The sequence below is a fragment of the Sarcophilus harrisii genome, chromosome 2, assembly GCF_902635505.1.
Source record: "Sarcophilus harrisii chromosome 2, mSarHar1.11, whole genome shotgun sequence".
Lineage (NCBI taxonomy): Eukaryota > Metazoa > Chordata > Mammalia > Dasyuromorphia > Dasyuridae > Sarcophilus > Sarcophilus harrisii.
Genome location: NC_045427.1, coordinates 58,510,577 through 58,526,848, shown reverse-complemented (window position 1 = coordinate 58,526,848; position 16,272 = coordinate 58,510,577). Strand labels below are relative to the sequence as shown.

Here is a 16,272-nt window from a genome sequence, read left to right as displayed (position 1 = left end):
GTTGAATTCTTATTCATCCATTTTAAAAATCATTGTTAAAAGCCCAGCTCAAAAGCTACCTCTTTCATTAATTCTTCCCCTGAGCGGTAATAGGCCCTTGAGATTTCAAATAGCACTCACATACAATCTCTCATGAATTACTGTGTAGCAAAGCTTTTCATGCATGGATCTTACTAGAATATAAATCTCCTGAGGAACAGAACCTTATCATAGTTAAACTTTATATCTATTCTAGTACATAACTCAGAACTCTGAATACAGTAGGGATGTAATGAATGTTTGTGGTAGCTATTCCACAATGCCAACTGGAATCTCTACAGTTCAAATGACAGCATCATTTTTTGTGGGATTTTTTAAAAAATCAGTTACAAGAAAAATAAAACAAAATATTCTGGGGTGGGGATACAAACCAGGATGAATCATTCTGTTTTAACTACTTTGTTCTCTTACCACAGCAGCAATTTCTGCTCCAGCTTTATGGTTCAAAGCAGCAAGTACTATAGAAGCAATAAAGAAGAAGAAGGTGCTGAGTCCAGTGTTGACCAAATCCTAAAAAAAGGGAAAATGGTAGCATTACTTGAAAAGGATTCTCCCAGTTTTTGCTCCTAAACAGAAAACATCCAAAATAAGAACCACTATATTCCATTTTCTGGATTGTTATATATTTTGTACAATTATGGATGGCTTCTTAAATTTTTTCTACTTATGACCCCTTTTTGTCTGAGAAATTTTTACATGATCCCAGATATAATGATATATAAAACAGTAAACAAACCAGATATTTACTGATAATAAATCATAAGTTCATGGCCCACATTCAGTTACAAGACTCATATGAGGTTGAGAACCACAGTTTAAAAAGCTAGGTTTTATGTAACAAAAGCAAGGGTCAATACAGATCAGGTCATATGCCCAACATTCAGGATATTTAACAACAGCCTCACTTATATCCTTAAGTTCTAACTCTGTTGTTGTTGCTGTTTCATCATTTCAGTCATGTCCAACACTTCATGATCCTATTTGGAGTTTTCTTAGCAAAGATACTAGAGTTGTTTGCCATTTCCTCTGCCAGTTCCTTTTAGTTTCAAACAATGTTAAATAACCTGTCCAGGGTAACAGAGCTTAAGTGTCAAAGGCCAGAGCTGAACTCACGAAAAGGAATCTTACCGACTCAAACAGTAGAATCCCTGGGTAGTATCCTCCATAATACAGTAGTACAGGTCCTTGGGTCTTCTATCTCCCTCTCTTCCCTTCTTTCCTAATCTAACAAATATTAAATTGTTCTTAAAGGACTTTTGTCAGCTATAGCTGGATAACCATGATTGCCAACAGAACCTGGTGCTAGAATCTTCCTCAAGGAAATTCACCCACTTATTCATCACCAGTTATTCTCCAAGCTCACTCTCAGAGCCCAGAAACTAATGAGTGAATATCAGTCTCTGTATCTATTCTCTCTCTCTCTCTCTCTCTCTCTCTCTCTCTCTCTCTCTCTCTCTCTCTCTCTCTCTCACACACACACACACACACACACACACACACACACCCCTAAAACACCTTTATTTGCTTCCTACAAAAAGATGTCTCATGTGAGGACAGAGTCCATGTTTTTGCTTTTGCCTCCTCAGTGGTTAAACGTAGCCTGACACAATATAAGCACTTAAAAAATACTGTTGATTGGCATCAAGAAGCATAAAAGGACAGGAATTTGATATCCTCATGCATACAGAGGCCATCTAGGTCTCCAACTTTGTTTCAGTCGTGAAACATCCTAATCATAGTACAATATAACAACTCTCCCAGACCACCATTACATTGGCCTTTCTTTTGCCCTTAATCACTTTCTTGGGGCTGTAATTGTAGACAGTTAACTAATATTGGTGTAAGCTTACTGAAAGGGCCTAAGCTATCATAGAGATATGATTACCCCTGCTCCCCAGTGAGATACACAAACAGCTTCATAAATGAATTTGACCCATAAGATGGTTTCTCAAGAGGGACAGATTCTAGATCGTATTTTTATTTCATATTAGAAAACATATAAAAGACAGAAACAAAAAGACATCACTGATTATCTGAATCTTTTATATGTACTTCTTAAACTTCCCAATACTTTCAATTGTTTATTCAATGACCATTTATCATCAATATTGATAATTAGTAATGATAATGCTCCAATGGATCAGGGATCTTATTGGTGTAAGCACTGCTTCAAACAGCAGAAAGCACAAGCTGTCCACTTTTTTATCTTTTATCACTTTTTAATGATTCCTATGCCTTTCTAATATCTCATCCATACCAAAAGAGACATTAAACAGGGTAAGTTGTCAGGGATATTTTTCCACTGGCTTAGAGATGTCCTGTATAGAGTCCAATTGGAAAAGAGAGTACCTAGAAATCTTCTAGATTAACCCCTCATCTGTGAACTTTTTACATATGCCTCATCTGACTGCCAAAGGGGTCAAAGAAATAAAAATAGGTCAAAACCTCTGCTCTCAATGTTTCTGTGGGTAGATGAGTTTACTTGTTGCATCAAGTTCAGAATTTTGCAGTCTCAGCAGGATTCATGAAAACTCAAAAGAAAATATCCTAACAATCCATATAGAAAAACAATTTATAAATCCCCAGGATCAGATCTGATTCAAAACTGCTCATGTGTAGGCCAAGCTAATATAATAAAAATTAATTTAATTATTCGGTGCCATACCAATCAAACTACCCAAAAAATTATTTGATAAAGCTAGAAAAAATAACAAAATTCATTTGGAAGAACAGAAAGTTAAGAATATTAATTAATTGAAAAAATTATTAATGGAATTAATGGGGAAAAAATTGCAAAGGAAAGTGGCTTAGCCATAGTAGTTCAAAAACTGTTATCATAAAGTGGCAATCATTAATTCTATTTGGTACTGGCTAAGAAATAAATTGGTGGATCAGTGGAATAGGTTGAATATACAAAAACACAGTAGTAAATAATTATAGTAATCTAGTATATTATAAACCCAGACTCCATCTTCTGTGGAGAAAACAGTAAATAGTATGACAGAAAATAGACATAGACTAACATTTCACACCCTATACCCAGACAATCAAAATGGATACATAATTTAGACATAAAAAGTGATACCATTAGGAAATTAGGAAAGCAAGGAATAGTTTACCTGTCAGATCTGTAGAGCAGGAAAAGACTTTATGACCAAACAAGGGATAGAGAACATGATGAGATGCAAAATGGAAAATTGATTACATTAAAGTAGGTAGTTTTTGCACAAATGAAATGAATGCAACCAAGACTAAAAGGAAAGCAGGAATCTGAGAAACAATCTTAATAGCCAGTATTTCTGATAAAGCCCTTCATTTCTCAAAATATATAGATAAGAGTTAAATTTATAAAAATACAAGCCATTCCCCAATTGATATTAAATGATCAAAGGATACATGCTATTTTCAGATGAAGAAATCAAATCTACCTATAGTCATATGAAAAGATGCTCTAAAATTTACTACCGATTAAAGAAATACACATTAAAACAACTCTGAGGTACCACCTTGTAGAAAGTCACAAGTCAGTGGGGAAACTCTGGGTAAGGCATAAGACCCTTCAGCCCAGAGGGAACCTGTTAACAATTTCTGGTTCGATTCCCCATTTCCCCTAAGGACTCTAGGCCTTCCTGAGAAGTCAGGGGGAGGTGACAAGCTGTGTTGAGATTGAAGTAGAGTGATACCAGGTGGCAAACTATGTACAATAGCAAGTTGTTTATGTGGTCCCACATGCACAATGTTGTTTTTGTTACATCATATAAAGGGGAAAGCCCTTGAAATAAATGGACTCCCTTTTTCCATTATCCTCAGGAGTCCCATCTTATCACTTCTCCTCTAGGAAGATATATTTTAATCACCCCAACTTGGGGAATCTAGAAAACAAGATATTTTAATCACCCCAGTGTGGGGCCTCTAGAAAGCAGGACACAACACCACCTCACACCTCACACCTCACACCTGTTAGATTAGCTAACATGACACAAAAGGAAAATGATAATTGTTGCAGAAGATACAGCAATACCACTAGTAGGTCTTTATCCCAAAGACATCCAAAAAAAAGAGGAAAGGACCTGATGAGGTTTAGGTTTTGGGGTTCCCTTTAATAGGGAACCAAGTGATAAGGTCTAGATTTAGGGAACCAAAATGAGATTAGAGTTTCTGGTGCTCAGGCAGTTAAATGATAAGGTCTAATGTAGGTTTGGGGTTCAGGGAGCCAAATGGAGAGGTTTGGCTCCCCTGCACCTTCTTAGGATTTGGCACAAGGGTAGAGAGTTTTGGGGAACCCCCTTCTGGCGGCACAGAGATTCTCTGTAAAGGAATTTACAAACCTGAAAACCTAGATTGATAAAAGAGGCTTATTATAGGAATTGAGAAGTAAGGTTATAAATCCTGACAGAGAGGCATAAAGTCTGGTTAGGGAAATAGGTAAGGATAAAGAGAGGGTAACACTGGAAAAGAATATTATCCAGTGGGCAGAGGCTCCTTGGCATAGCAAGCATGGCATAGCATGGCATGTTTAGAACCTCTGCAAAGAGGATTTTAGATTGGCTCTTTTATAATAGGAACTTTGGCTACAAGTTGAAGGGGGCTCATGGGTAGAGTTCTACAAGCTGGGTTTCAGCTTGGGCTGGAATAGAATTCAATGAGTTTCTTCAGTTCAATAGGATTGGAATTCCTTTTGCTAGATAGCAGAATGTTTGCTTTCCCTCGGGCAGGGTCCCTCACTGAGGCAGAGTTGAAGTCTCCTTCAAGGATTTTTAGAGTTTTGGGGTCCCTTCTTCAGACCTACTTGTATAAAAATATTTAGAGCAGCTTTTTTTTGTGGTGGCAAAGAACTGGATATCAAAGGGATGCCCCTCAAATGGTGAATGCCTAAACAAATTGTAGTACATGGTTGTAATGGAATATTACTATGCTATAAAAAATGATTTCAGAAAAACCTGGAAAGACTTATATGAAATGATGCATAATGAAATGAATAGCACTAGGAGAATGTTATGCACAGTAACAGCAATATATTTATTTTAATTTTTAATAGCTTTTTATTTACAAGTTATATGCATGGATAATTTTACAGCATTGACAATTGCCAATCTTTTGTTCAAATTTTTCCCCTCCTTCCCTCCACCCCGTCCCCTAGATGGCAGGATGACCAATACATGTTAAATATATTAAAGTATAAATTAAATACAAAATAAGTATACATGTCCAAACCATTATTATGAACAGCAATATTTTTCAAAGAACTGTGAATAACACATTCTCAGCAATATAATCCAAAATAATCCCAAAGGACTAATGATGAAGCATACTATCTACCTCCAGAGAAAGAACTGATATTGTTTGAATACAGATTGAAGCATGCTATTTTAAACTTATTTTCATTTTTTCCCTTTTATTCGAGTCTTCTTGTATATAATGATTAATATGGCAATGTACAAAATTGAATATGTAAGACCTATATCTGATTTCTTACCATCTTATGGGTGGAAGAAGGGAGGAAAGATATAGAATTTGGAACTCAAAATCTAAATTAAAATGTTAAAAAAAAATTTTAACAAAAAACATTTTGAAGAATTGCTATTGTATAAGCATTATTAATTATGTGCCAGGCACTGTCCTAGGCACTGCTAGGAATACAAAAAACGGTAAAAACCAGTCCTTGCTTTAAGGAGTTCATAATCTAGTGGAGGAGATAATACACAAACATGCTATTTATAGGATAAATAGGAAATAATCAGTCAAGAGAAGGCTGGATTAAGAAAAGCTTCTTGTAGAAAGTAGGATTCAGTGGACACTTGAAAGAAGTGCTACCAGGAGGCAAAAATGAGGAGAGAGAGAGAGAGCACTGGAGGGAGGGAAACAGCCAGTGAAAATGCTCCCTTCATCCTAGTATCATAGAAGACAGAGTATCATGGGAATGGTACATTCCAATGGGAATGGGTGGTTAAGGTGTAAAAAGAGTAGAAAGATGAAAAGGTAATAAATTATGAATTTGAGGTTTCAAACACCAAACAAATGATTTTATATTTGCTTCTGGAGGTGATAAGAAGCTACTAGAATCTATTGAGTTGAGGCAGACAATGAGAGAGAGGGAGAAGAGGGAAAGAGAGAGAAAAGGAGAGGGAAAGGGAGAAGGAAAGGGATAAGGAGGAGAGGGAGAGGCAGACAACACATACATACACACATGCACATAGACACAGAGAGAAAGAGACAGACAGACACGGCCAGTCCTTTAAAAAGATTCCTTTGGAATTTGTGACCAAAGAATAACTAGAGATCATTATTGATCACAAAATGGATAATTTTGATTAGGTTAAAAAAATTTTATACAAACAAAACTAAGGCAGACAAGATTAGAAGGGAAGCAATAAACTGGGAAAACATTTTTACACCCACAGGAACTGATAAAGGCCTCATTTCTAAAATATATAGAGAATTGACTCAAATTTATAATAGTTCAAGCTATTCTCCAATTGATAAATTGTAAAGGGCTGAAACTTTGAATAGGTGCTGGTGCTGGTGAATCAGGGGACAGAGCCTTTAAAGCTAATTAGCTATTCAAAATAAGACAATGACTGTATTAGCATAAATTTGAAAAGATGCTCTTCTCACCATTGGTGCAGACTCAATGTTTGGTGTATACAGATAATCATAGGCAAGGATTAGAGGGTGGGATGAGAGGCTGCCAGAACTCACTTGGTAGCAGGAGGAGGAGGAGAAAGGTGGAGATTCCAGACTATAGAATTGCGGAGAGATCCTTGGCAAAACTCCAGACAGGCAGTTTTGTCTGTCTCCTTCATTTCTTCCCCTAAAGACCAAGGACTTTTGCTTATCCTGACTTTGGCTGATCCTGAGACCACCAAGGAGCTAACCCGGACTTTACAATAAATGGTCAAAGGATATGAACAGTCAAATTTTCAGATGAAGAAATTGAAACTATTTGTAGTCACATGAAAAGGTGCTACAAATCACTATTGATCAAAGAAATGCAAATTAAGACAACTCTGAGACACCACTACACACCTGTCAGATTAGCTAAAATGACAGGAAACAATAATGACCAATGTTGGAGGGGATGTGGGAAAACTGGGACGCTGATACATTGTTGGTGGAACAATAAATAGATCCAGCCATTCTGGAAAATAATTTGGAAATATGCTCAAAAAGTTATCAAACTGTGCATACCCTTTGATCCAGCAATGTTTCTACTGGGATTATATCCCAAAGGAGAGCAAGGGACCCAAATGTGCAAAAATGTTTGTGGCAGCCCTCTTTGTAGTGGCAAGAAACTGGAAACTGAGTGGATGCCCATCAATTGGAGAATGGCGTAACTTATATGAATGCTATGGAATATTGTTCTATAAGAAACAACCAGCAAGATGATTTCAGAGAGGCTTGGAGAGACCCACATGAACTGATGCTGAGTGAAATGCGCAGAACCAGGAGATCATTGTACACAGCAACAAGATTATATGATGATCAACTCTGATGGACATGGCTCTCTTCAACAATGAGATGATTCAAATCAGTTCCACTTGTTTAGTGATGAAAAGTGACATCTACACCCAGAGAGAGGACTGTGGGAACTGAGTGTGAAACACAACATAACATTCTCATTCTCTCTGTTGTTATGTGCTTACATTTTGTTTTCTTTCTCAGTTTTTCTTTTTCTTCCTTCTTGATCTGATTATTCTTTTGCAGCAAGATAATTGTATAAATATGTATACATATATTAGATTTAACATGTATTTTAAGATTTAACATGTATTGGACTACCTGCCAGCTAGGGGATGGGATGGGGAGAAAATTTGGAACAAAAGGTTTTGCAAGAGTCATTGTTGGAAAAATTACCCATGCATATGTTTTGTAAATAAAAAGCTTTAATTAAAAAAAAAAAAAAAAAAGATTCCTTTGACACTGAATAAAGGATGGTAGGGAATAGGAGGTTTGTGATAAGGAGACCAGCAAACTGCATGAGCAGAGGTATGAAGCAATGAGAGCTCTTACCAGAGTGGTGACATTATCAGGAGAGAAGTGTTGGAGAAAAACAATCTCAGACAAGAGGATGAAGGGTGTAGCTTTAGCCCTTTGACACCAAGGGAGTCAAATAAGGATGATAAAAGAATGTAGCTAATACAGGGATAATGCCCCAGGAAAGAACTGAGGAATGAAGTGATCAGAGATCAGTGTAGATGAAGAAAAGAAGTTAGGGGTTATAAGGGAGAGGCAAAGGTAAAACAGTAATAAATTGTAATCAGATAAAAGAATTTCAGACTTCATGAATATGGAAGTGATTTGTTTGTTGTTTACAGCATGATTGAGGGTATCTTTATTTGGCTGATGTGGGATGGAGTAAGATATAAAAAATGATTAACCTGAGAGATAAGGGAATATTAATTACATTTCTTGAACTTCTCTAGTGTGAGGGCAAGATATGAGGAAAGCAAAACTGTGGGCCAGACACTAAATTCACTGGGGAAAAAAGGGGTATCCTAGAAATCTGTTGATAATAGCTATTATGATTTTGATTCAAAGAGGAAGAGTAGACATGAATTGCATGAACCTCAAAGGAAAAGAGGGTACTCAATGATGGAAGTAGAGGGAGAACCTGGTCATGGAAATGGAGAGCAAAGAGTATTTTGATTTCTCCACATCAACCAGCAAATCAGGGAAAACAAGTAAAAGTTTTAGCCAATGCTGGAAAGAGAGGCTTTGTCACCACATTTCAATAGGAATAAGAAGATGACAGGAGTAGAAAAGGAAAAGATTTAAGATAAAAGTATGTTGCTTTCCTATAGGCCAGGAATTCCAGAGAGCACAGAGGAAGAGCCTCAGATTGGGATATTGAGGAGTTAGGGGTAGAGTATGACATGAGAGAAAACAAAATACAGTATGTGTTCCCGAAGGCACTACAGATAGACAATGAACTAGGCCCAGAAGAAAACAAGGAAAGAGTAAGATTATGTTTGGATTATGTTTTATGTTCACAAAAACACATCTTTCAACAAGAATAATGTTCTGGTGATGCCATTAAGTTGGAAAATTACTATTAGCTATTATTATTATGAGAAATAATAATTACAGCTCAATTTCTGAAGTCCTCGACTTTATAATAACCCAGTGAGGTCCAAAGTGCATTATTTTCATTTTACAAATGAGAATAAAGTAAAACTAAAATAGTGCTTTAAAAAAAAAGTGCTTCACATATATTGTATCTAGGATATACTATAATATATTTAACATGTATAAGACTGCCTGCCATCTACGGGAGGGGGTTGGGGGAAGAAGGGAAAAGTCGGAACAGAAATGAGTGCAAAGGATAATGTTGTAAAAAATCACCCATGCATATGTACTGTCAATAAAAAGTTATTTTTTAAAAAAAGTGCTTGTCCAAGGTTACACGTAGCTGATGTTAATTTTTTTAAGGTTTTCAATGCACTCAAGACTTTATTTCACTTAGCCCTGACAACCACTTTGTAAGGAAACTTACTTTGTAAATGAAGAAACTCAAAGATAAAGTTACTGCCCATGGCCATAAAACTAACAATAAAGGTAAAATCTGGATTCTGATTTCTATATCCAAGTCCTTGATCTTTTCACTACACCATCTCCAGTTATCAAGTACTGATCACATGCAATACACCATTTTAAGAACTGGAGATACAAGGGTAGAAAAAAAGGGCAAAAAACAAAGAGTTTACCCTTATGCTAAGTCCTCAGCCTTCACTGTTGGAGGGCCTACATAACTATGTACCTATTGGACATTTCTATTTATATGTCCCATAGGAATCTCAAAGTCAACATATCTAAAACAAAACTCACCATTTTCCCCTTTCTAAATTCCATATTTTTAAAAGAACGACCACACTTCTGATGTAATATAGCAATGATTTTGTGGACCCCTGATTTTAGGGGGGCTTCCATTCTAACAAATCAGTAAATTGTAAATCTTCTGGTTTTGGAATATGCCAAGAAACTCCCACACCCAATCTGTCTGATAGTGAATAGACCACTCTTCAGTTCATTGCTGAATGTCAGATAGATAATCTGTTGGTTAATGATAACCAAATTCCAGAGATCTCTCCTCAAAGGGGTCTCCTCTCTCTTAGGACTTTCTAATTTCTTTTGGAATTCAGCTTACTTTGTAATGGTGTTACAATTGCAATAAACTTTGCCCCTTGATTAGGAAATGGGTTCAAGCGTGCAAATTCTTTTGAGACACTTTAAAATACTGGTCTGTGACCCCAAACTTTTGGGGTCCCTTACCAATTCAACCCTTCTAACAAATCCCCAACTTCCACTATCTTTCTTCACAATTCACTCTTTCACAATGTTTGTGAAAGAGTACTCTGTTTTTTAGGCACAAACCTACCACAAACAATTTTTTAATTAAATTAGATTTTTCTAATTTAAGTGTTTCTTTACTCAGGAAACTAAAAAATCCCAACTGGCAGAATCTCCCTATGCCTCTGGAAATCTCTCTAACACAAGCCACTTTGGAGTTACAACATTCCAGAAAATATTTCAGTCAAGAAAGAACAAAGGTTCAAATTCAAACCAATCATTAAACCATCAGCACAGCTTGAAGATTTTATATACCTAAAGTCATTGATCACTCCTCCTATGTGGAATCTCTTTTCTAGCTGGTCAGAGATGAACTCAAGAGACAATTCCATTAACTGAGGTAATCAAAGAGTTCCTTCTCTTGGGCAAATTATGACCCTAATCTGATTGAGGCCTGAGAAGGAGGTCCTTACCTACGTTGATCAGCCCAGTCATGGATCACTGCCTTACTTCTATCCCTCAATAGTTAGCCCAGTTTTATCAAAGAAAGTAATTAGACTTTTGATGTGGGTGAGGGGACTAAGTGCAAGACATTGTTTCTGAATTGATAACTAAAGGTATCTCTTTCAGATTAGTCCTAAGGCTTCAAATTAGGAAACTGAAAAAAATGTTTTCATAATAAATGAATGTTTTCTTTAAAAGAGCAGTCAGGAGGTGGGTGAGGGAAACCAACTCCTACCCGTAAATAGCTAATTGTCTCACTCTTACCAAGTCTACCTCCATAATATGTCTTGCATCCATCCCCTTTCTCTCCACTCATACAGAGAATATGAGGTCCTAATTTAGGCCCCAATTACTTGTCATCTCCTCCATACTTGTCTCCTTGCCTCCAGACTTTACCATCCCACAACTGTAAATGGATTCCCAAAGCATAAGTTGAATCGATCTGTCACTTCCTCACTCAAGAAGCTGCAGTGACTCGAGACTCTTTATTTGGCACTCATTGCCCTTCAAAAGCTGTCTTGAAACAACGTCCTCAGATTTAATACATATTATTCTCCTTCATATCCTACATTTCAGCTAAACCATCCTTCGTACTATTCCTCACACATGATGCACCATTGCCCACCTCTCCATACTTTTGTAGCAGCTATCTTCATCTCTGCCTCCTCCTTCAAAACTCAACTTAAGTGATAATTCCAAAACAAGGCCCATAATGAGCCTCTCCCCTGCAAGAACCGACTCTAAAATTACTTTGTATTGATTTTGTGTGTGTGTGTGTGTGTGCTGACTAATCTGAATCCATGCTATTCTTTGGTACAGAAGCAACCTGCTAGTGGCTTCTGGAGATCCAAGTATAGTTCTCCACCTCACCTCCCCAAAGAATATAAGTTCCATGAAGGCAGGAAGTCTCTTTCACTTTTGTCTCTGTATACAGAGTATGACATAAACAGCAGATAACAAGGAGACTTACCCAATTGCAATAAAAGGTTTAATTTGGGAAAAGACAAAATAGGGCCACATTATGGGAAAAACCTTCAGTGGCAGCACTCCAGGGCCTTGTGAATACAAGATGACTTCCTAACCTTGACGTTCATGGCCCTTCATAACCTGGTTCTCACCTTATTTCGTACTTTTCCTTTTCACATTCCCTACATTTCAGCCCCACCATATTGTGCTTATTCATTTCCTCCACCATTGGCTATATCTTTGCCTTTCTTGACTCTTTCTTCCAAGACTAGAATTTCACTTATCTTCATCCTTTGAAGCTTTTCCATTCCTCCAAATCTCAATTCAGATGACACCTATCTCTCCCTGCCAAGTAAAAGTCATCTCCCACTCTTCAAACTTTTCATGTTTTCATGCTTGGCTCTGATCTTCTCTCAACACATTCTTTCTTATATCATCCTGATCAACACCTCACAGTCCTATCCCATGCACCCCCCAATTAGACTGCAAGTTCCTTGAGGAGGAAGCCCTGAGCCAAGTATATTTTACACTTTTTAATGTCATTTTTTTACATCATTTACATTTACTAATGCATCATCATCTCTTCCAGATAATCATTTTTCATGCTACAGAAAAAATTCAGCAAAACTAACGGATATATTAAAAAAAAAAAAGTCTGTTGTTATATAAGTATTCTGTACCCTTACTTCCCCACTTCCACAAAGAAGTGCAAAGAGGTGACAAATAATATACTTTATTAATAACGTTTGACATTCATTGCTTGGCACAGCATCTGGCATATAGTAAGAATTTAATAAATGCTTGTTGACTTATTTTGTGGGGTTTTTTCTATTTATATTGTTGTAGTCATTGTGTATATTGATTTCTTGACTGTTTATTTGACAATAACAGTTCACGTAAACTTTTCCATGTTCCTCTGTATTTATGTCCACTGTTTTACACAGTGCAACAATATTTTAGTATATTTGTGCACTATGTATTCATTCTCCAATTGATGGGCATTTACTTTGTTTCCAGTTCTTGACTATTACAAAAAGTACTGCTATAAATATTTTGATGTATACAGGTACTTTTTAACTGTTACTTCTTTGGAGCATATGCCTAACAGGGGAATGAATGGGTCAAAGGATATAGATATTCTGGTCATTTTATTTGCACCGTTCCAAAGTGCTTTCTAAAATGTTTATACTAATTAATAGCTCACTCACTATGTATTAGTGCATGCTTATCTTTCTATAGTCTCTCCCCCAACACTATTTCTGTCTTTTGCCATCTTTGCCAACTTCTGACAACAATCACAGAAAAAGTAAGATGAAAGGTTATTGTTTTGACTTTAATTTTTCTTACTATTGGTGATTTGAAGCATCTTTCCCATGATAAAAATTAAATTAAAATAGTTTACAATTAAAAAAAATGTTTGACATTGAATTGAAGGGTTTCAACTGTTGGTGACACTGAAGGTGCTATTGGGACACAATCCCATAATCAAGAAAAAGACAACATGAAAGAGTGCTTAACAAGAGATGGTTCAATGTACCCCCTCCAAAAAAAAAAAAAAAAAAACCCACAATTTTATTTCAAGATTTTCATCTTACTATTTCAATTTTCCTTACATTATAGATTTTTTTAAAATGCACTGCACCAATTGATGCAACTTGATCCAAACAGTGTTAAAGTGAGGCAAGTTAGTCTGGCAGTAGGAAACAGGATGGACTGAACACCTGTTTGAGAAAATTTATAATAATCCAGGTAAGGTATTACTGAAGTCACAGACTACAATGGGAGTAGTAGAAAAATAAAGGAAGGATGAATTTAGGAAATTTCATAATTAGCTGGAAAAAGGAGGGGTGAATCAAAAGACAAAGATTATAAATCACAGATTGTAGAAATAGAAAGACCTCCCTATCATTTTCCAAATGAAGAAAGAGGACAAGAAAAGTGAATTAACTTGTTCAAAGTAATATAGCTATTACATAGAAAAGCCAAGGCATGCACTCAAGTCTTTGAGCCATAGGTCTTAGTGTTTTTCCATTACTCCACACTACCTTTCTGTTTCTAAGGTTTTAAGATGACAACAATGAGGACTGAGTTTCAGCATCAAATCATCATACCCTTCTCAGCATTGATTATATTCTGGAATCAAAAATGTGAGGATTCATTAAAAGAAAAGTGAAATATCAAAAAATAATCTAAGGAAGTTCACTTTACCAGAAGAAAAAAAAAATTTTTTTCCAATGCAAACTCAAGTGTCTCTCTCCTTAATGCACCACAGAAAAAGGCCAACCAGCATAAGTTACCTAACCGAGGATCCCCTGACAAGTTCATCATCCATTTTCCAAAAAGTAAAAAGTTAAGAGACTAAGAAGAAAAGCCATAAATAAATAAATTCATTATTTATGAATAAATAAATTCTGAGTTTTAACATTTCTTCTAAGAAACCTGAAGGATGACAATAATCGAGGTTGCTTTAGGAAAACATCAAGCATTATAATAATCTTGACCCACAAGATTCATTGACAAACATTCATTTATCTAATATTCATCAACATATATCATATTTTACACTTAAGACTAATTCTGACAATAGTACAGAAATATGTTTTAACTTTAAATGCATAATATATCATATTGCTTGCCTTCTCAATGAGTTGAAGAAGAGCTAGAGAGAGAAAATTTAGAACTCAAAATTTGTTTTAAGAGACTTAAAAAAAAAAAATGTACAATTTTTTAAAGGCTCATTCTGCCATACAACATTTCTTAATGTAAAAAAAGGGGGAGGGTTGTGTCTCTTTGTAGGTTTTATGTACTACACTGGAAAGCCATACTTCTTAAAGGGCCAAGATAACAGAGATGGATTGTCACATTAAGCACCTAGTATGAATCATTCCATTCCATTTAATTCTATTATTGCTCAGAGCACATAGAATCACCAATATAAAAATTGGTTTCTTAGTCATTAATTATTTGTGGTAGATCATTTAGTTGATGGTCTTCAATAAAGCTTTACGTTGTTGAAAAGCCAAAAGATCTTCTTGCTATCTTGCCAGGTATTTTTGTTTAGTTTAGCAACTGGCCATTCCACCCCTGCCTCCCTACATCTCCCCCCACCCCCGCCCCCATCCTGCTTTAAGAAAGAACTAGGAGAGTGCTAAACTTTCGATCATAGCAATTTTTACCACCACAAGGGCAAGCCAAGTCAGATGCCATATATTTAGTCACATATATTAGGATGCCTTAACAATTCCAGCTATAATAAATACTTGCAAATCCAATTTAATTCAAGAATGAGGGATTTCCAGTTTTGGATTAGAGAAATTTATTTATTTATTTGTTTGTTTGTTTGTTTTTGCTGAGGCAATTGGGGTTAAGTGACTTGCCCAGGGTCACATAGCAAGGACGTATTAAGTGTCTTAGACCAGATTTGAACTCAGTCCTCCTGACTTCAGGATGCCACCTAGCTGCCCCAAGAAATTTAAATTAAGAAAACTCTGAAGTACTACTACTCATCTCTCAGATTAGCTAAAATGACAGGAAAAGATAATGATAAATGCTGGAGGGGATGTGGGAAAACTGGGACACCTTTACATGATGAGTTGTGAAGTGACCCAGTCATTCTGGGGAGCAGTTTGGAGCCATGCCTAAAGAGCTATCAAACTATATATTTGATTCAGCAGTGTCTCTCCTGGGTCTGTATCCCAAAGAGATCATTTAAAAAGGGAAAAGGACCTATATGTGCAAAAATATTTGTAGCAGCTTTTTTGTAGTGGCCAAAAACTGGAAACTGAGTGGATGCCCATCAGATAGAGAACAGCTGAATAAATGATGACACATGAATGTTATGGAATATTATTATTCTATAAGAAATGATCAGCAGGATGATTTCAGAGAGGCCTGGAGAGACTTACATTACCTGGTACTAAGTGAAGTGACTAGAACCAGGAGAACACTGTATACAGAAACAAGTTTATGGGATGATCACCTGTGATGGGCTGGTCTTTTCAACAATGAGGTGATTTAGACCAATTTCAATAGATTTGTCATGTCTTTTTTGAGTTCATCTTAAGGAGATAGAATAGATAGACTCTGTGGAGGACCATTCTGAAGATCCTCAGTCTGATAACCTGAACCCAGTTAGATCCAGACAGACAAGACTTCATATTCCTGACCATGGTGAGGGCAATCCAGGAGCTGTGGACTGAAAATCCAGGTCAGCCTGGTTTTCATTATTTGAAAGCAGAACAAGTCAGGAGAGATGGTGTAGTATTTGGCTTTGGCATCTATAGTGGGGAATAATAGATTGTGAGTTCTAGGTTAGAAAAGTTCTTTACTTTCTGACTTTTAAGTTTTTTTCCTTTATGGTTAAAGATTAGATGGGAACATCTCACATCTTAGACTAAATTGGAGCTTATTAGAAAACAGGAACTTGGTATTCTTCATCATAGCAGGGAAAAAGAAGTAGAGGAAGAATTTTTTGCT

At 36.3% G+C, this 16,272-nt stretch overlaps 1 protein-coding gene across 2 annotated transcripts in view; it reads right to left on the bottom strand.

Moving 5' to 3' along the window:
• CMTM4 (CKLF like MARVEL transmembrane domain containing 4) overlaps nt 1–16,272 on the bottom strand; it is an 84,456-nt gene that overhangs the window by 12,393 nt on the left and 55,791 nt on the right. For both annotated transcript variants that reach the window (XR_004231660.1, XM_031950328.1), the window contains exon 3: nt 451–549. Coding sequence is in view for 1 of the 2 variants with exons in the window: in XM_031950328.1 (XP_031806188.1) it covers nt 451–549 (99 nt within the window). In the remaining variant the exon portion in view is untranslated. The remainder of the gene's footprint in view (nt 1–450; nt 550–16,272) is intronic.